General features: G+C 45.6%; 1 protein-coding gene across 5 annotated transcripts in view; it reads right to left on the bottom strand.

Annotated features, from left to right (window-relative positions):
- Positions 1-287: 287 nt before the first annotated feature.
- Positions 288-22,009, bottom strand: part of FBXW11 (F-box and WD repeat domain containing 11) — a 99,773-nt gene continuing 78,051 nt past the window's right edge. For all 5 annotated transcript variants that reach the window (XM_080999168.1, XM_080999164.1, XM_080999165.1 and 2 more), the window contains 8 exons: positions 13,350-13,487; positions 11,610-11,728; positions 9,883-10,132; positions 8,958-9,076; positions 7,990-8,100; positions 7,797-7,875; positions 6,710-6,897; positions 288-2,765 (listed from right to left, as the gene is read on the bottom strand). In XM_080999168.1, the coding sequence (XP_080855294.1) occupies positions 6,736-6,897; positions 7,797-7,875; positions 7,990-8,100; positions 8,958-9,076; positions 9,883-10,132; positions 11,610-11,728; positions 13,350-13,487 (978 nt within the window). In that variant the 3' untranslated portion in view covers positions 288-2,765; positions 6,710-6,735. The remainder of the gene's footprint in view (positions 2,766-6,709; positions 6,898-7,796; positions 7,876-7,989; positions 8,101-8,957; positions 9,077-9,882; positions 10,133-11,609; positions 11,729-13,349; positions 13,488-22,009) is intronic.

Here is a 22,009-nt window from a genome sequence, read left to right as displayed (position 1 = left end):
TGCTCTGGTTCGCCAGAAGCGGCTTAGTCATGCTGGCCACATGATCCGGAAGCTGTACATCGGCTCCCTCGGCCAATAAAGCGAGATGAGCGTCGCAACCCCAGAGTCGGTCACAACTGGACCTAATGGTACTTTTACTATCATTTGTGTATATTGGAGATTGTAGGATTGATGACAGAAGCCCATTCAAAACTACACGGGAAATACAAATACCTTATTTAAGCCATTCAGAATTAGAACATTGGTTGAAGTATAATAATGTTGGGTTAGTAATATGGACAAAAAGGTGTTTAGAATTTTTTTATTAAGCACATTCCACAGTACAAAGCCTTATATCATGAACAATATCTGTACAATTCAACAGTTGTCCAATAAGCTGTTCATACACAAACTTTCCAAACAGGTAACTGGCAAACATAATTACAAGTTAGAATAAGACTATCCCAGTGCTTTGAAACATTAATCTAGCAGTAACATATAGCTGCTCAGTAATGATTAGCGAAACAAAGTCCAGAGTACAGCCAGGATCACTATCATTAAATCCCAAGAGTCAAGCTCCCTGGGTGCCAGTCACAAACTCCACAGCTATGTTACACCAAGCACAATCAAAAGTAGTTTAGGCTGCATCTTCAAATACCATTATTTCCCATGGAAAAAAAACATGAATTTCATCTTACACATGCATTAAAAAAGGATAGTTTTCCATAAATACCTTTTTCTTCAGGGCTGCAATAGAAAGTCTTTCACATGACAGCCATTCAATGACATGAGGGGGGAGGGTCATTCATATTACAGCTATCATAAGACAGTTGTGTGACTGTCAACCATATTAAAAACCGAGAACATGGGAAAGGCATCCTCTGATGGATTTGATCATATCCATGTCTTAAGTCTTTGAAGCAGTGCTCCGAGGGGGGAATTCATGAATTCAAAAAGCAGTTGATTTGTAACATCTAGGAAGGCAAAGAGTGGAATACCAGAAGCAGATCAAAAAGTTGCGCCTTTTGTTCACATCTCACGTGTGCTTTCTTTTGACTGACAAGCTGGCAGGTGTGCAAGTGAAAATATCCAGCCATAGCTGTTCCACTAAAATAAGCGATATTCATTCATTGGTCTTTTTTTTTAATATTGGTTATCAACATTCCTTGACCCCTCAACCAAAAGAAAAAAGGGACGAGGGAAAGAGAAAAGAGAAATCAGGAGTGGCGGCAAAGGAAAAACAAATACAAAACCATATGACTAAGGAATGACAGTATCCATATCCATGCCAACTACACAGTTCTTAGACCATCCAGTATTATATTTTATTAGTTAATAATTTTCAAAACTAGCATTAAGAAGAAGCCACTAAACAATATTGCCCAGCAATAACTTAAAAAGATGAGAGAGAGACTAGGAAGTTTGCTTTTGTACAGGGAAGCATATGACTAACTGCCACCACCAGTCATACTTTAAAGGAGAAGACATTCCAATGACGCGTTGCCATAATCCGCCGGGTTTCTCAACAGAACTGTTAAGGAACACAGACCATCTCTCTTAAAAGATCACAGTGGAATTGCAGTTTCTGCTTCAGTTCAACACATAAGCATGGTAAGATCAAGGACTATCTGAATGGATTGTAAAAGTTGTTTCCAGGTATGCAACTTTGGCCAACGGCTTAAGATGGTTTGCAAATATTGCAGCATGGAAAATCAGAACCACTTTTAACTTTTATTTTTCTCTTAAATAAAAAAAAGTTCTTGAAGTTTAACATTAAGATGTTTCACTTCATTTTTTCTTCTTTTTCTTTTTAAAAAAATCCCAATGGATACCAAAATCCTCCTATTCACAGAGAAATATTTCTAAAGCAATTCATCCCAACCCCATTATGGTGCCAGTAGTAAGAATGCCTTGATGCTTAAAAACTTATTCCTTGAAATCTGCATACAGTATCAGGAGACCCTGACTCCCAGCACTTGGAGGTTACAATGTTTATGTACAATATATCTACATGCTTATACAGTTACGGTATTGGAAATTATGAGGCAAGCACACATGAAGGATTCGACTATACCAAACATGAGGATGAAGAGGAGGAGGAGGAGGAGGAGGAGGACGGCTGTAGTACAAAGCACAATTAAAAGGACAGTGCTGTACACCTAGTTTAGATACTCTAGCCCAATTTACAATCGTTAAATTAAAGCAAATTACTGTTGCAGAAATAAGTAAACAATCATCCAAAATATTACTGATCCATTCAGAAATATCTCTATCAGTCCAATTGACACTCCTAGCCAACAGAAGAGGATCCGCATCAGTCGTGAAACGTAAAGTCTACAGGAGAAGGGTGGCTTTGAGAGCAAAGCCCTGTACATTCTGGGTATGTTTGGCACCCACATTTCACTGAGAATGTTTTTCTTCTTCAGAGTCAGATAAAAGTGCAAAGCAAATATAAATTAGGTCAAGTCCTTCCTTGACATCTGATTTACTCCTGGAAAAACAAGCCATCAGTTCAGTGTATATGGGCAATTTACTCATGAAGCTTTGGATCTTGCATTGCAGTGAAGGACAGACTGAATTTCTTCTAGCTGGACTCAGTGAATTCCTAGTCAATTTCTCAGAGGAGACCAGACTGAGTGGAGGAGGACTGGAAAAGGTAAGTTTAGATATAGACTTGTGCTGCTTTGCATCTACACAGCATCTAGAACCACTTCTGACTTTAGCGGTGGCTGATGTCTTCAGGTGTGTAATTGCCAAATGTCCAGTAGTTCAAAGACTGTGGAATCCTAAAAAAGAAGAAGTCTGAATTAATTTCAACAGTCTATAGTTGCTTACTGTCAGATTTTAGGCAACGGTGCACACATCTACAAACACCAGTGGTCACAGTTGTCATTTAGGGAACTCTTTGTTTCAGATGTTCTGCTTTTTCAGTGGTATTTCACCACTCTTTAAATACATAGTTTGTCTGGCAAGTATTTTTAAATCCTCTAGGGCTGGCTTGTTTTTGGTACAGTAGTACCTCGGGTTAAGAACTTAATTCGTTCTGTAGGTCCGTTCTTAAGCTGAAACTGTTCTTAACCCAATGTATCACTTTAGCTAATGGGGCCTCTCACTGCTGCCACGCGATTTCTGTTCTCATCCTGAAGCAAAGTTCTTAACCCGAGGTACTATTTCTGGGTTAGTGGGGTCTGTAACCTGAAGCGTCTGTAACCTGAAGTGTCTGTAACCCAAGGTACCACTGTACTTTATTTGGTTATTTGCCATTCTGTCCACTTCTAACCAATACATTCTGTGGCTGATATTTGGCTGGTGAGATGGTTTCTTCCCCCGTCTTCCAGCCATGCTCACCTGACCTGCAACTGATGTCGTATGACGTCAGGTGTAAGCCAGGTAAAGCTGTGGCTGCAATTTTTCCCAGTTTTTCCTCTGCAAGCCTAGCAGGGACCAGCTCCCCTTGGCAGCTCCTGAGCAGAGCCAACCCCCGTCAAAAGCAGGAATGGTGTGTGATGAGGAACAAAAAGCTACAGTGGAAGGGGAAGTCAGGAGACATCTATAGGGCTATCCACACAAGACAGCTCTGGAGCTAGGGCATTATCAAGATAGATTCAACTGATTTAAAGGAAGACCTTTTAATGCAGGCAAGAGTTAAGTTCTCTCTGCAATATTACAGTTATACAAGTGCAGTGCTTTATTGGATCTCCTGAAACTAATGCAACTTACTGAAATTAAGCACACAGTAATTAAACCTAATCTTCTATATATATTTTTCTTCCCAAGAGAGGCAAGCTTTGGTGCTCAGTTATGGACATGGGAATTTTGCCGCTAAGAGGCTAAAACATTTTTTATTTTATTTTCCACTAAAGTGTTTAAATAGCGGATTATATTAAGATTATCATATGGTAACAATTTTGATCCTGTTACAATAAAAAAGGAATTCAACAGAAGGCAATAAAATTCTCTTATGGCCAAGAGCGCCAGGGTTGTCAGAAATGATCGACTTTAAAAGGCATATTCATTTGGGACAGCGAGAAGGGAAAAGGTGCAGGATTTGGTTAAAAAGTTAGAAACCTACATTACTTGAGCAGAGCACATAAAACGGCTCCTCTATCATTAGTAATATTTGTTATTTTACAGCTTTATAAAACGGAGCAACATTTCTGCCTTGTGATGTGGGAAACACTGCAGAGAATAGGAAGCCGTTTTAAACAGAGCCTAATCACTGGCTGTCCGGCACAATCCACTTGGATTGGCAGTGGCCCTACCCTCCAGGGAAACCTGCGACCCTCCAACTTCCATCAACACCAGCTAGCATGGACAGCAGGCAAGGATGGTTTATTTTTATTTATTTCTATACAACCCTTCATCTGAGGATCACAGGGAAGTTTACAATATAAAAACACAAAAGTACTGTATTTTTCACTACATAAGACACACTTTTTCCCTCCTAAAAAGTAAGGGGAAATGTGTGTGTGCGTCTCATGGAGCGAATGCAGGCAGGAAAAGCCCCCAAGAGCTCTTGCGATCCATGCGGCTCTTGCGGGCTTTTTCCCAGGAGGGAGAAGGGACTGACTGGACGCTTCAGTCCCTTCTCCCTCCTCGTTTAAAGGGTGTGCGGCTCCTGCGGGCTTTTCTACGAGGTGGGGGACCCGCAAAAGCCATGCGCTCTTTAAAGGGTGCACCGCTCTTGGGGGCTTTTCCCTGAGAAGGGAGAAGGGACTGACTGGCCTCGTCAGTCTCTTCTCCCTCCTCATAGAAAAGCACGCAAAAGCCGTGTGCTCTTTAAAGGGTGTGCGGCTTCTGAGTATCAGTGACGGGCTGCCCTTCTCCCTCTGGGGAAAAGTCTGCAAGCGCCGCACACACGCTCCATGCGGCTCATGAAAGGAAGCGCTGTGCAGAGCCTGGGATGCATAAATGCTCTGCTCAGCGCTCCCTTTAAAAATATTTTTTTCCTTGCATTCCCCTTCTAGAAACTAGGTGCGTCTAATGGTCGGGTGTGTCTTATGGAGCGAAAAATACGGTAGGTAGCATATTAACAAGCAGAAACATTGCCCCCCACCCCAACAGTTTAAAAAACCATAGACTGTTTAATTAGCCAAAAGTCTGGGGGAAAAGGAATGTTTTTGCCTGGCGTCCATTGGAAGTTGCAGTTCGACATCTGAAGGTGCCAAGGATCAGAAACTGAAACGTCCAGCTTCCAGGGGACGTTGTTTTGCTACGGAGTTTTGCACTTTTCTGACAGCTGTTCAATGACTTGCCTACCTCTTTCTCTCTACTTAAGGGAGACACGGCTTTATGTTTCCAGGGCAACTCAAGTGTAAGCCAGGGTTTGGAAATTGCCCAAGGCCTGTAACAGCAAAGAGGTATTGCCTACAACTGCCCCCCACCCCCATTCACAATTATTTCCTGTTGTACATGATTCCCACAACCATGGCAGATCACGCCTCTCAGCTGACTGGTGCCCAATAGGAAAGCATGGGAGTGAAATCCCTTCACTGGTGATTGCTCCCTCCTCCAACATGTGCCTCTAGCCCATGGGTAGGCAAACTAAGGCCCAGGGGCTGGATCCGGCCCAATCGCCTTCTCAATCCAGCCCACAGACAGTCTGGGAAACACTGTGTTTTTACATAAGTAGAATGTGTGCTTCTATTTAAAATGCACCTCTGGGTTATTTGTGGGGCATGGAAATTCATTCTTCTTTTCCAAAATATAGTCCGGCCCCGCACAAGGTCTGAGGGACAGTGGACCGGCCCCCTGCTGAAAAATTTTGCTGACCCCTGCTCTAGCCAAATAACACACCGTCTCAAGGAGCCTGGGAAGGGGACATGAGATCCCCATTCCTTACAATTACTGTCCTCCTCATAGGAGGCATACACACTTCTTTGGGGAAAGCAGGGTAGAGAGGAGGAGAGGTGTGTTTATCACTCACAAGTTTTTGAGCATACCCTAGTGATAATTCGCTTTGTCCAGTAGCACCTTAGAGACCAACTAAGCTTGTTCTTGGTATAAGCTTTCGTGTCCAGGAGAGACCTGGTCTTAATAGAGATAATAGTGGTACCTCGGGATGTGAACGAGATCTGTTCCAGAGCCCCGTTCGCATCCTGAATAGAACGTAAGATGCGACAGCGCGTCTGCGCGGGTCGCGTTTTGCCGCTTCTGCGCATGCATGTGACATAATTTTGAGCGTCTGCGCATGCGGCGAAAGCCGAAAGTAACGCGCTCCGTTACTTCTGGGTTGCCGCGGAGTGAAACCCAAAAGCGCTCAACCTGAAGCACATTCAATTCGAGGTATGACTGTATTGGATTCCTGCCTCATTACATATGTTAATCATCTGCATACTACCCCTTGCTTTTTCCTGTAGGACTAATTGCAGTCGTTAACAGTCGTCAACAGGTTTACCACACCCATTGAGTCAATCACCCATCTCCTACTACCCTCCTGAGAAAAAAACCCCTCCCCCTGGCACTATATATAAGGGTCTGGTAACTTCTGTTTCAGTGTATCTGAAGAAGTGTGCATGCACATGAAAACTTATACCCAGAACAAATTTAGTTGGTCTCTAAGGTGCTGCTGGACAATTGTTTTTTTTATTTTATCTAAAGATGGTTTGTGCTTGTTCTACTGAAAAATCTCACTGAAAGTATGAACGACAATTCACTTTTGCCAGACCCACTACCAGGGATGGCAGTATAGTGGATACAAAAAGGGCATCCTTAAGATAGCAAGTCTTACCTTGGAGAGCAGTACATTGCAGACTGTTATCTGGAGATGTAAGTGTATGTTCTTGATGGAGAGCGCGTCTCATTTTGTGCATTGGGGGGCACATTTAAAAAATCCCAAATCAAAATGGTATCATCATGGGAACTACTAATGATCTGAAATTCATCAAATTGGAGTCTAAACACACGTCCTGAGTGTTCCTGAAAAATGGCAAAAGAGTTTGCAGTTAGGAGGGCAGAAGACTCTGTTTACCGTGTTCATACTTGCACTCAAATATTCATTTCTACTTGTAGCTGGAAGGAAATATGAATGCAACGATCGTGAGTTTTATAAAATGTTAGTCAAACTCAGAGTAGACCCCACTGAATTTAATGTTAAGTTAGTCACACTCATTTCTGCATTGCAGGGGTTGGACAAGGTGACCCGTAGGGTCCCAATTCCACAATTAATTTCAATGGGTCTACTCTGGGTTTGACTAACAAGAGCCTCGTGTCATAAAGGATTTCTTAAAGGAAGGAGGAAGCGTGTAGGTTATCATTCAGAAGACAAAGGGACTGGAGTAATTTAGCACAATAGTGACACCTTGGGACATTTTAGAAACTAATCAGGAAGAGCTGAATTTCACACAGACAACATGCCAAATATTTGCTTTCAACAACTACTGCATTCATTGAATTAGTTTATTTAATTTGTGCACCACCCTGCATGCGAAGATCACAGGGCAGTTCACGATCTAAAATGAGAACACAAAATGCACAATAAAAACAAGGCACACCAGTAATGCCCCCACTGCCTGCCTACAAACATGTTTAAAAGGGAACAGAATGCTGATCAGCAAAAAGCCTGGTTAAAAAGAAACGTTTTCACCTGGTGTCTACAGATATGTAATGAAGGTGCAAGGTGAGTCTCCCCAGAGAGGTAATTAAGAAAAACAGAGAGCCACCACAGAAAAGGCCCATTCTGGTGTTGCCATCCTCTGGCATAAACACACCAAATTTCCACTCCATTACAAGGTAGTAGATTTAGAAACAAGCAGACAAAAGTATGGTCAACATGTACTACTGTTGTACAATAATATCTGTATAGTTAATGTACATACCACCAATGTACGTAAGCATAGTGTACTTGCTGGGGCACGGGGGTCAAGAGCAGCTTGCAAGTCCCAAACTTTGATTTTGCTATGAAGCAAAGAGAGAAAAGGCAGTGAGAAAACTACAACACCCTCCGAGTACTAAGAACCACAGAAAACCAACCTCTCAAGTGAAAACAGAACTTTGCTTTCAAGCACATACCCATCGTAGGCTCCGCTTACAATCCTCTTGTTATCAAATCTGATGCACCTAACCAGTTCTTCGTGTCCTTCTAGCACTCTTAAACAGGCCCCGCATTCGATATCCCAAAGCCTGAAAGAAGGAACGCGTACAACTTTTTTCAAAAAAATAAAAGCAACAACGCATGTATTCCTTCTTATATACCTTTTGCAATTTCCATCACAGCTTGACCTAATTATTTCTGAAAAGGCTATACTCGACACAATATTGGTTGTGGATGCTGAATCACTTGGGGGCCACGCTGGACAGATTCCCTGGAGTAGGGCTCACTACTTCCCTCTCGCACCAATGGTTAAGCTTGATTACTTGGCTCAAAATAATTTAATGTACTAAGCAGAGCTTGCGTTAAGACCATTTTTCAAAACGGTAAGCGAGTTTCCATACAGCCTTTCCCTGTCCCAATTACTTTTGACCCTAGCACTGTCTCTCCTCTGAGCTGAAGCTACTGGGGAAACCCAGCCAGTTGGAAATGGTATAAATAAATTTGTTGTTGTTGTTGTTGTTGTTGTTGTCATTATTATTTGGCCAGACTCTGTGCAACACTGGCCACACATAACAGGCCAGCAGCTTTGTACATGTGCAATGGCATCTTCCTCTGACCTGCGGCCAACTGCTACTTGCACCAGGGAATCAAGTTTGTGACAAACAGCTAACCGAACTAAGAATGGCCGAGAAAAGCACACAGATCCCTGGGGGCGGTCTGAAGGCACGTGAGGCTGCTGCCTAGTTTAAGCTAAGCATTCCTGGGTCTGATCAGTGCCCTCCTGCGAACTAGATGTGTATCGCCTAGGTTCCACAATGGAAGAAAGATAGGACAGGCTATACATAAAAAACAAAACCTTTAAAAAAATGGGCAGTCAAATGAAAAAGGGGTTGCAATGAAACAATACTGTTTCCATTTATATTCACAGATTCCACCCATTCCTTACCTAATGGTATTGTCTGATGATCCACTCACAACAAGCCGATCCCTATACTGCAGGCAGGCAATGCCTCGCTTGTGCCCATTAAGAGTGCGAACAAATTCACATGTGCTTGTGCTCCAGACCTAAGAGGAAAATAAATATTTAACTGCAAAAGATAGAATGGCAATTTGGCACGTTTTGAAATTCTGCATTAAAAGAGAGAGATGAAGTGAGATGAAGGCAAAATGCAGTTTTCATTCCGAAAGCCTTCCCTTTTTCCCGACTGTAGATCACATCCCCCCCCCCCCCGGGAAGATTGGAGGGGGGGCACATATGTCAGTGGTGGGCGTGGTCAGAGGCCAAAGTAATGGATGTGACTCCAACCTTAGTACAGTGGGCTATATTTCAGCTATGCAAAAAGTCAGAGGATTCTACACAACCTGCCCGCAATCTCCCCATCCTTCATCTAGGCACACACCAGCCAAGCAAAAGCCCTTGAGGAGAGGATGTGCTTGGGGAGAATCACAAGGGCTAGGCAGAGAGAGCTGGAAGGTCACATTCTGCCCCTGGGCAAGAATAAAGTTTTCCCCACTCCCACTTAAATTGCTCTGCTTAACCTCGTAACAACAGTGTGCTACAAAGGGAAATATCTAAAAAAGCTTAAAGCTATTAAAGCAGCCTTTCTCAACAGCAAGTTCCCAGATGTTCCTGAACTACAACTCCCATCATTACTGGCCAAGCTGGCTAGGGATGATGGGAGTTGTAGTCCAACAAGATCTAGGGCCCCCTGGTTGAGAAAGGTTGCATATGGGGAATGCCAGACATACAACCACAATCCTTAGAAACTACTTTAATGGGTGTTTCAGCAACACGTTAGTCAGAGACCAAACTTATTCTCCCATAACTCCTTTCTGAATTTGCTATTTTGAGAAACTGGTTGTCCACTTACTTTAATGGTCCTATCACCAGAAGCAGATACAATATACTTGTCGTCGAAGTCAACGACGTTAACAGCTGCCCGATGGCCAACTAATACGCGGCGCAGAGTGATGTCAGTCGGTGAGGCCATATCCCAGACAGCAATAGATCTGTCCTTTGAACAGGTCACCATTAAGCCATTGCTGAAACGCAAGTGGAGCACAGCCTCGTTGTGATGAATCAGTGTGTTGAGGACTTCACCTGTGTTCACATCCCAAACTCTGCAAAAGCACATATACACACATCAAATCATTTGGGATCAAATGCTATGCAATCAAAAGCAAGTTTCATGGGTGGTGGTAGTGGTGAGCCTTTAATTGTTTCAAACCACAAACTGCTAATGTCACACTATTCCTGAACACTTATTTTCTAACCTATAACAATTAAATATCAGTAGTATGGCAGCATTGTTGCAGTCACACCACCGTCCATCTCCATGTTCAAGTGCTCAGAAAGCCCTGTCCACTTTCAGCGGATAATAATAATACCTTTATTGTCAATGTACAACCTGTGTACAATGAAATTAATCGAGCCTCCCCCCTCCCCCAACACTCAATCTCATTGCACTCTGTGTGCTTGCCGCACAACACACCAACCCCGAAAGTCAGTTGCACTATATTATTTTCCGTTCAGCAGCCTAACAGCCCACGGATAGAAACTGGTTTTTAGCCTGTTGGTACAACTGATTATACTTCTGTATCTCCTGCACGAGGGTAGAAGATTAAAGAGGAGCTGGCCGGGGTGTGAATCATCCCTGAGAATTTTCCTCGCTCTGCTAAGGCAACGATCCCTTGCGATGTCATCTAGCGGGCTCAGGGGACAGCCCATGAGATCATGTGCTGTGTTCACCACCCTCTGTAAAGACTTTCTGTCCGTGGCTGTCAAGCCAACGTACCACACTGTGATACAACATGAGAGGACACTTTCTACTGTGGATCGGTAGAAGGTCAGCAATTGTTCTTTACCATTGTTCTTTCACAAGAGCCTGAGGAAGTGGAGTCTTGGTTAAGCAAGGGTGGTAAGTCACTTTTACAGGGCTGCTAGGAGACAAAACCGCACGACTAGGGGCAGACCCAGGTCTTGAAAGCAATGTTGGCTCTCAAACTGCTGTAAGCCATCAGGATGATGTAAGGCAGCAGTGGTGTGTGGGAGAGGGTGCTTAGCCCTTCCTCTACGGAGCTTCTGTAACTGTCTTCCCAAGGTCTCCCCCAAATTCAACATCTTGGCTATATTATTGGGAAATGTGGCTGGCAGAAGAGGGTTATATCTTTTCCTCACGCCAACCCATTATCCACTGCCAACAACATTTTAGGTGTCGCACAGAGACTGAAGTGTTTCTGCAATCGTAACGACAGAAGCCATAATTCACAGTATTTAATTAATCTGTTCTGGGGTTTTCCCCAATCCTCCAGATCAGATTTACGGGGTCATGCAAGGAGAGGAGGAGGACAGGGACGTTCCACTGCACAGCTAAAAGTAGTTGTTGTGCTGGCAGAACTGCTTAGTTGGATACAGTCCTTAACTGGCCTGTAAACCCAAGACTGACTGACTAGTACCAGGAACATGGAAGAATCTAGAGAATTCCAGATTTAGGTGGGCAACCCCTCTTTTCTCAAGAAAGGTCGTACCTTTCACTGGCTGTGAATTTTCCCTTTGCATCATCCTTCTCACCAGTTTCGCAGCTACAAAAATGCTCACCTCACAGTGGAGTCAGAAGATCCAGTTACTATTACTCTTTCATCATATTGCAGACAGAGAACGGAGCCAGTATGTCCTGTTAATACTTTCAAACATTCCAATCCTGTTTTATCCCAGATCTGCCAAACAGAAACCGAAGAGAATTAGATGACTGCAGAATCACTATCTGTAAAGCCATGTTGAAATGACTCCACAGTCCCTGTGGACATAGGTTTCCCCACTTGTTTCTTCTATACTTTCTATGCCTTTCCGGAAACGCAGAAATACATAATTCACCTGAATATCTGAATTACAGCGTTGTGCAGAGGGAGGTTTTTTTATTAAAAAAAAATAATCACAGAATCCTGACTGCCATTATTCCTACATACCCCAGCATTACAACATTTTAAATAAAAATTATATTCTGGTTTCCCTGCTTACAAATAAGCTTGAGAATGCACATGTGGTTTTTGCAGAAGCAACAGAAACCAGAACTGGGTAAGATGGTGCAAAAGTGACTTCATTAAGATCTATGGTCCTCTAATGGCCCACAGTGCCCAAACCTCTTTTCTCCTCCTTCCCAAACACTGTTCATGTGTTTTCCTTCACACATTCCCAACTGCATGGGGAGCAGGGGGCACACAATTGTTTGCCTTGCATCTTCTGCCACATTCCTAGCAGCCTGGCAATGCCACCTTCCCAATGTTGAGGCTCAACGCAAAAAGGAAGCATTCACTATACTCTCATAGGGTGCCCATGTCGCTTAGAACCCTGAATGAACAGTATGGGGAGCCTATACAAGCCTCCCCACTGTAGAGTTTCAGCCTTAGCACATCGAGGGACTGCAAAGACAGGCTGCCAGAACACAATGAAAGGGACAGTGCCAGTGAGCACATTCTCATTCTCCTCTCTTGTGATGAGGAATGCTTAATTCAAGGAAATGAGGCAGGCTACAAGCACAGACTTTTTGTGCGTGTTTAAAAAAAAAATTTTTTAGAAGGTATATATTGTATTCATCTGTGTTATGCTCTGACATGCTCTCATACTGTGATAGCTGCCTTGAGCATTCTCTTTTAAATTGAATAACAGGGTTTAATACATGCTTAAAGGTAAAGGGACCCCTGACCATTAGGTCCAGTCATGGCTGACTCTGGGGTTGCGGCACTCAACTTGCTTTATTGGCCGAGGGAGCCGGCGTACAGCTTCTGGGTCATGTGGCCAGCATGACTAAGCCGCTTCTGGCGAACCAGAGCAGTGCAGAGAAACGCCGTTTACCTTCCCACCGGAATGGTACCTATTTATCTACTTCCACTTTGACGTGCTTTCGAACTGCTAGGTTGGCAGGAGCAAGGACCGAGCAACGGGAGCTCACCCCATCGCGGGGATTCGAACCGCCGACCTTCTGATCGGCAAGCCCTAGGCTCTGTGGTTTAATCCACAGCATCACCCGCGTCCCTTAATACATGCTTAACCAATAATAAATACATAAACCTCTGGAACAAAAGAGAAATTTTAAGAATTACATCCTGCTTTTTCAGATCTGCTCTTTCTTCTTCTTGCGAAAAGCAGAAAGTAGCAGAGGCTCAATGGGCAGCATGTTGTATTCTAGACTATTAGTAAGGGCTCAAGACTTCTTCATCTTCAACCAAGCAATATTCTACTTTTGTGCAGCAATGAATCATATAATTGTACAGTTGGCAGATGTGAACAAATGATCTCACCAGAAACAAGACAAAAAGTAGTCAAGAAAGGCCTTCTTACCTTGATGGAGTTGTCCCTTAAGCCACTGATAATCTTCTCATCATCATACTGTAAACAGTAAACCCCTTTACTGTTTTCAGAACGGCATTGAATTCTTTGCAAGTTGTGCCTTCCACATCGCCAGTTAGACTCTATAGTCTAAAAGAGACCAAAAAAAGGGGGGTGGGTGATGTAGAATCCCGACACACATGTATCACACATGTTTAAGACTACGTTGCAATTCCATACCCACTTACCTGGAAAGAAGCCTCACTGAACATAATGGAACATGAGTAGACATGCCTATGAGTAGATATGAAGAGGATTGTTCTCTAACTTATCCCAAGCCTTCCCTTAACCCCCCTCAGAGTTGTCATATCAGGTAGAAAGCAGCATCTGAGTTAATGAGCATAGAATTCTGTGGCAAAAGACGATTCAGTCTGCAAACCCAGTTCGTCCAAAGGAAAATCACACGTCAACATGCAAGTCACTGCAGTGTGAGACACCTAAATGCCAGAATTAACCTGGAAAGAGGATTTATGTGTTAATTTGAACAGATTGGCTGTTACAGCAACCTGAGAGGTAAGAGGGATTTTTAGATTGGGAATCCAAACCAGTCAGCTTTTGCCCAATCTCTAACTTGCAATATTAACAGTGGACTACCCTGCTGCTACACGATACGTTTTCAACCCAACTTGCACCATGGAGATTAAAAGCAGTGGATTTAATGGAAAGGTCGTCATAAACTACTCTCAGCCCAAACTTAGACCCTCTATTGAAGGTTAATTCCTCTGGGCAATGCCATAGGGCTGTTGTAAACCATTCAGAGCCTACCCTGAAATATTCAGTGTGGCACCATAGGGCTGTCATGGTCACTGTCTCACAGCAAGAGTCTCTTCAAATCTGAAATACTGGGACAGTGCACTGAATGTTCTTAGGAATTTGCATAATCAGGACTATTTTTTAAATGTGTCTGTTTTAAATAAAAACTGAGTTAGAAAGCACACAACTCTTCTTTTTGCTGCTGTATTTTGGAGGGTGGCCAATCTTGGGTTATGCTAAAATCTTGAATTTCTTCCCCAATTTCTATAGGCAACTCTCACTTCCATTCCTAGGGACATTTTAAAATAATCTAGGGCTGTATTCAACACGGCAGCTAGGCTTGCACAAGAGACATCTGTGCACCTGTCAGGGAACTGCCATCGGAAGGAAGGGAAGTGAAAGGGCTCACACAGGTTGGGAGAGACTCAGCAGCTGAAGAGGGAACCAGTAGGGGGAGAGGAGCTGGGCTGAGGGAAAGGGAGCTGGAGGGATGGCTCAGAGACACTTCCAGCGAAAACAGTGGGGAGGTTTCAGGACCTCCTGTAGGGACACCCACTCCTCGCCGGAAACTGTCACGCAGAGAGTCCAGAAGACGTGTTTCCGTTAAGGAGCTTTATGTTGGAAGCGATTCCGAAAGCAACCACTGTCGGAATCTGCCAGCGACTGACGGAGCCATGTTTAAGGGGCTCCGTTACAGACAGAGGTTTGCAAACTTGACCAAACTCTGAGGGACTAGGATTTTACACACAAGCAGCTCATCGTCCCATCACAGCATTCCGACAGTCTTCGTGAGCAGCTTGTGCAGGAGAAGGCATCATGAGCAACCCAGCCGGAACCGGAGAAGCAGGAGCTGGAGCGGGTCCAAGCCTGGAAGAAAGGTACCGGGTGTTGGAGGTCCAGCTAGCGCTGCAGACGGCGAGGCTTGAGGAGAGGAGGGCTCAGGATGCAGACAAAAAGGGGAAAGACACCCAGCTCGTCAGAAAGGTACCAGGATTGGTGCAGAAGTTTGGGGGGGAGCCCAAAGACTATCATGGCTTTCGGACAGAGATGCAATATGCCCTCAATCTGCAGTTTGATGAATTCCCTGACGAGGAATCACGAGTGGCTTTCGTGATTGGGCATCTTGAAAAAGGGGCGAGAGACTGGGTTAGACCCCTGATGGCAGCGAATAGTGACGTCCTAAAGGACACGATGAAGTTCTTTCGCGCCATGGATCTGATGTTTTCCAGCGATATTGAACAGGGAGTGGTCCGCAGACAGTTAATGGCTTGCAAACAGGGGAGCCGATCTGTCCGTGAGTACTGGACTGACTTCACCATGTTGATCCATAAATTGGGGTGGGATCTATCGGCGGAACCCATTCAAATGCTCTTTGAAGAAGGGCTTTCTTCGGCTGTGAAAGACGAACTTTCCCGGGCGCCCAGGGCGGAGTCTATGGACCAGCTGACCAAATCAGCGCTGACCATAGGAGCGCGCCAGGAGGCGAGAGCATTGGAGAGGCGGGAAGGGAAGGGGGAACGTTGGAAGGAGTTCCGCATTCCAGACATTCCAGAGCCAACTTTCCCGCCGGCAGAGCCGATGGAAATCGGAACAGCGCGCGCGCGCGCAGTTTCAAAGCCCAGTGAGGGGGGAAAGAAGGAGGGAAAAGGCGCCCGGAAATGCTATCTCTGCCAACAGCCAGGTCACTTTGCCAGAGTCTGCCCCCAGAGGAAGGAATGGCAAGGGATGGTAGGAGCTGTGGAGGGAAGAGAGGAAGAAATACCGAAGCAAGTAAAAGCCAACGCCTGGCTGCCACCGTCGGGGCACAGCAGCCAGGCCAAAGAGCAGTGAAAGTGCCCACGCCAGAACCTCCTAAACCCGCCCTAGTGATAGAAGTGGCGCTAGAGCTGCCAAACGGACACCCTCTAAAGATAAAGGCGCTGTTGGACTCAGGCAGCTCCTGCAATTTCATGAGCAAAGAGTTTGCAGCTGAACACCAGATACAGACGATCCCTTTAAGCAACCCCCTGCAGGTGACCACGATCGATGGCAGGGAGCTGTTGGGAGGAGAAGTCAGCTTGCAGACCGTCCCAATGATAATGAAGGTGGCAAGGCACACCGAACTGATAGCGTTTAATGTGGCCACCTTGGGAGGAGCTCCCATTATATTGGGGATGAGCTGGCTAGCGTTACATGATCCGCTGGTGGGCTGGCATCAGAGAGTGGTTTCTTTTGGTTCAGCACATTGCTTAGAACACTGCAAAGAGGGAAAGGGTTTGGCAGGGGCCCAAGCCACCCTAGCAGGGACTGAAGTAACGGAGAACGTGAAGGTACCACGACAATACGCAGATCTCCGCGACGTCTTCAGCGAAAGGGAAGCTGACCAATTACCCCCGCATAGACCCTTTGACTGTCAAATCAATTTACTCCCTGGGGCACAGCTCCCTGTAGGCAAGCTGTACGCCATGTCAGACAGAGAGATGCAGGAGCTAAGAGAGTTCATTGACAAGAACCTGAAGAGAGGGTTCATCAGAGAGTCCAGGGCGGTGGGGGGCAGCCCAGTGTTTTTTGTGGATAAAAAAAACACGAACAAGCCGAGGCTTGTGTGTGACTTCAGGGCCTTAAATGCAGTGTCAGAACCAGTGGCTTTCCCTATGCCCAGGATTGACGACATTTTGACAAGGGTCAGGAAGGGAAAGATTTTTACTAAACTGGACCTAAGGGGGGCGTACAACCTGATACGAATAAGGAAGGGGGATGAATGGAAAACCACCATGTTCACCCCTTTGGGGGCATTTGAATATTTAGTTATGCCCTTCGGCCTACAAGGAGGCTCCGCGTGCTTTCAATCGTTTATGAACCACGTCCTGGGGCCTTTGCTTTACAAGAATTGTGTGGCCTTCTTAGACGACGTGTTGGTGTATTCTGAGAATGAGGAGCAGCATGTGAGAGACGTCAGAGAAGTGTTGAGCAGGCTGCAAGCCAACCAGCTGTGGGTGAAACTGGAGAAGTGTCAGTTTCATACCAAGGAGGTGGAATTCCTGGGGTATTGCCTGTCAGACAAGGGATTGGCCATGGATCCCGGCAAGGTCCAGGCGGTGCTGGAATGGAAAACACCCAAAACAAGGAAGGATGTGCAGAGGTTCCTAGGATTTGGGAACTTCTATCGTAAGTTCATCCGAAACTTTGCCCACCTGACGGCGCCCATTACGGACTGTCTCAGCAGTAAGAAGAAGTTCGTTTGGACTGAGGAGGCGGAGCGAGCATTTGAGGAACTAAAAAGGGCCTTCGCCTCGGAACAACAACTCCTGCATGTGGATTTACAAAAACCGATGAGAGTGGAAACTGACGCATCAGACAGAGCTATTGGGGCGGTGCTTCTGCAGCCAGGGAAGGAGGAGTCAGAGTGGAGACCGTGTGCCTTTTTTTCGCGAAAGCTGAACAAATCCGAGAGGAACTACACGGTGTATGACCGAGAACTACTAGCCATTCATGAGGCGTTCCGGAGATGGAGGCACCTGCTAATTGGCGCACAACATAAGGTGCAAGTGTGCACTGACCACAAGAACCTAGAGTATTGGAGGACGGCACGAGTGCTCAACCAACGGCAAGTGAGATGGGCCCAGGAGTTCTCCAAATTTAACTTTGAGATTTGTTACGTGCCAGGCCCAGAGAACATTAGGGCGGACGCTCTCTCACGCAAACCTGAATATTTGGAGGGGGAGGGAGCACCCGAAGAGAGACATGTCATTCCAGAGGACCGCTGGGTGTGTGGGGCGGCATTGGTGGGACAAAGAGAACTGGTAGAGGAAACAGAGAATGATGAATACGCCCAGAATAAGCTCAGAGGTCTTAGGGGTGAGGGAGAGGAACCAGGGGGTTTCGAGGAAAGAAATGGAGCTTTGTATTACAAAGGGGCACTGTATATCCCTGAAGGAGACTTAAGGGGGAGGGTACTCAAGCAGTTGCACGACAGCCCCACGGCGGGGCATTTTGGACAACACAAAACCATGTGGTTGGTCACCAGGGAATTTTGGTGGCCTAAGGTGAGGGAAGATGTACGGGAGTATGTAAGAGGGTGTGAGCAATGCCAGCGAGCCAAAGGGGAGAGGCGGGCACCGGCGGGGCTATTAGAACCCTTACCAACCCCAGAACGACCTTGGGAGGCAGTGTCGATAGATTTTATGACTGATCTGCCGAAGTCCAAGGGGAAAACAGCCATCATGGTGGTGGTAGACCTACTAACAAAGATGTGCCACTTTGTAGCCTGCTCGCATGCAGTCACGGCGGAAGAGACAGCGAAGTTATTTGTAGAACACATTTTTAGGTTGCACGGGGTGCCATTGAGGGTGGTCTCAGACCGAGGAAAACAATTTACTTCCAGGTTCTGGAGGAAGCTCATGAGCTTACTGCAGGTGGAGGTCAACTTTTCGACTGCCCGGCACCCTGAAACCAACGGGCAGGCGGAAAGAGCAAACGGGGTCCTCCAGCAATACCTGAGGTGTTATGTCAATGACAGAGAGAATGACTGGGTAGAAAAGTTGGCGCTGGCGGAATTTGCCTACAACAATGCCGAGAATGTGTCCACAGGGATGAGCCCCTTCTTGGCTAATTATGGGTGTCATCCCAGGGCTTTCCCAGGGGGAGAAGGGGAGAGATGGGGTGTCCCGGCAGCCGAGCATTTTGTAGAAGAAATGGAAGCAATCCATCGTCAGCTCCAACTCAACTTAGAAAGGGCGAAGGAAGAATACAAGAGGCAGGCAGACAAGAACCGAAGGGAAGGTGAAACCATAAGGGTGGGAGATAGGGTGTGGCTGTCAACCCAAGGGTTGCCGTTCAAAGGAGGTTGTAAGAAATTAAGACCCAGGAGATTGGGTCCCTTTGAGGTCATTCAACAGGTCAACCCAGTGGCTTTCAGGCTCCGGTTACCCAACCACATGAAACTGCACCCAGTATTTCACAGGTCGTTACTGTCACCGTATGAGGGGGGACGAGAAGGGATGGCCACTCGGGGACCGGTCATAGAAGAAAGGGAATGCAGCAGCCATGTGGCAGAAATCCTCGACGCCAGATGGAAGGGGGATCAGGTGGAGTATTTGGTAGCGTGGGAAGGAGAACCGGAGTCAGAAAACACTTGGGTAATGGCAGAAGATATCAATGACGAGGTATTGATAGAAACGTTCCATCAAAGGTTCCCAAGGAAACCTCAGCCTGTGGAGAGGTTCCGGAGGGAATACTTTGGGACCACCGATGAGGAGGAGGAGTTGGAAGGATTCTCGGAATCGGAAGGGGAAGGGGAGATGGACTCTGAGGAGGAGGAGTACTTCGAGACCAGGAACCGCAACAGGTGGAGAGAAGTGTTCGGGACATCGGAAGATGAAGGAAGTTCATTCCGGGGTTTTGCCTCCTCACCGCCCGTAGAGGAGGGGGCGAGAGGGGATGAAGGGGGCCCTGGAGGGGAGGTGGATGTCAGGGAACTGCCATCGGAAGGAAGGGAAGTGAAAGGGCTCACACAGGTTGGGAGAGACTCAGCAGCTGAAGAGGGAACCAGTAGGGGGAGAGGAGCTGGGCTGAGGGAAAGGGAGCTGGAGGGATGGCTCAGAGACACTTCCAGCGAAAACAGTGGGGAGGTTTCAGGACCTCCTGTAGGGACACCCACTCCTCGCCGGAAACTGTCACGCAGAGAGTCCAGAAGACGTGTTTCCGTTAAGGAGCTTTTATGTTGGAAGCGATTCCGAAAGCAACCACTGTCGGAATCTGCCAGCGACTGACGGAGCCATGTTTAAGGGGCTCCGTTACAGACAGAGGTTTGCAAACTTGACCAAACTCTGAGGGACTAGGATTTTACACACAAGCAGCTCATCGTCCCATCACAGCACCCAACAAAACTTGCTCTTCTTCGCAAGTTCCCTTCACCCCCCTACGTGCCTTCAAAATTAAGTCAAGGGGGTGTTGAGGAACGCTCCAGAGCAGATTTTGGGAGTGTGAGGGGCAGGGAAGAGGGGAAGTCCCACTGCACAAGTGGAACTCTGCTTGCACAGTGTTTCACGCAACCCTTAGTATTTATTTATGCATCACCCATCCAATTTGCTGGGAGGTTCACACAGACACATAAATAATTCCAGGTGTGAACTATGAAATGGTTCTCTGTACCTTTTTTATATCTATGTGCCTCTTTTGTCATCCTCTTTTGCTCAATTCCCTGGGAGGGAGAAAGAGAAGGGGAATAATGGAGCACAATTCAATGGAGGAAGAGGCATAGAGAAATAACTGCCTTCTGTACCCCTTGTCTTGAGTCTTCACTAGCCTTTTCTGCCTGCCAAGTAATCGGTAGCATTTTGTTGTGCCATGACCACATCTTCTTCTTCTTCATCAGTAACTTCCCACCAGACTGCTAATTCCTCTCTCTCCCCCAATTACCTGCTTTTCTTTTCCGTCTAACTCAATGTTCGGTGTCTTGGATTGTTTTGTGGGGTTTGCAACTCCCTACAGAGGTTTTCCATGCCACAAAAAAGGGGTTTTGTAAACATTACAGTATCCCCCAAGCCTACTTATACCTCTCTCAGGTGCAGAAGTGGTGCAGTTTTGGCAACAAAAAAGATTTTAACTCCTCTCCAAAATTTGCAAATAGAGGGAATAGAGGTCAGAGCTTTCCAAACTGTGTGCGTCGACTGCGTCCAAACATTCGTGCGTCGACTGCAGTGTATAGATGTGTCGGTGAATTCTCCCTGCGCTCCTCCCAGGGCTGGAAAGGGGTTAGTTTAACCTCTGGCTCGCTAGTAAAACAGAATTACTGTGTCATGAAATGATGCATGTCTAAAAAGTGTGTCACCAACATGAAAAGTTTGGAAAGCTCTGCAGTAGATTATATATTTACTAGTGTGGCAAACAGCCAAACAGCGTGGACATTTACTTTCCCTCTCATGGGGAAACACTGTTTTGCCCTGTAGCTAATCACCCATAATTCCAGATTGTGCACACCTAGCTTTGTCTTAGAACAAGTGACCTTGCATTGTTTTCTGCATGCAAACACATAGCCAAGGAGAAATCTGTAAATTTCACAGTTGTTCCTCTTTGTCTACACCACTACAAATGGGTTGTACAAAAGGCGCAGGAGTTGCATGACCAAAAGTTCTGGACTGTACTCTTAGGTAATATAAACACTCCCAGGAAATGCATTTATTATAAAATGGGAAACTTGATATAAACCTGTCTTTTCTCCCCTTCAAACAACTGATTGAAACATAGATTTAAAATAAATTCAGTCTATGTTGGATGGGCATAAAATAGCCCTGCAAGACTCAGGTTGTACTCAACACAGAAACCCAGTTGATTAGTATTAACTGGCTAATTCATATGGTTATACATATGTGCTTCAGTTGTTTACAGTTCCCCACAGTGGCCACGTGGGCACTTGAATCGGTCACATATTTTGGCGTGCCACTGATTCTTGAGGTATTGCACATAAGTGCCTGTTCACCAAATAAAACACCAGTCAAAACAATTCTACCTAAGGGTTTAGGGAGAAACATGCTTTCCATTTTGTGCAATTTTCAGATTTTTAAAAAGCTCCTTTATAAAGTTACCAGAAGAAAATGTGGGCTGCAAATCAAAGCAACTGGAGCGTGTTATTCATCCTCGGGCCAGAGAGCTGTGAATCAGTAAGATCCACGCAGGTGCACAGTTTAATTCTATGAGTAGATGTGATTTCAGAGACACATTAATGTGGTGTTGCTACTGTGGGAAAATATTTTGTATTTTTGAGAATTTTTAAAATCCCCTTTGCCGTGTCAGTTGCCAGTATACTGGGAAAGTAGCCACAATACACAAAAAGTATACAGCTTCACAGAAATTGGCAGGAGTAGAAACATATGCGACTA

Source organism: Podarcis pityusensis (genome assembly GCF_964106645.2).
Source record: "Podarcis pityusensis genome assembly, chromosome: 3".
NCBI lineage: Eukaryota > Metazoa > Chordata > Lepidosauria > Squamata > Lacertidae > Podarcis > Podarcis pityusensis.
The sequence above is the reverse complement of the archived record's forward strand: the minus strand, read 5'-3'. Positions and strand labels throughout refer to the sequence as shown.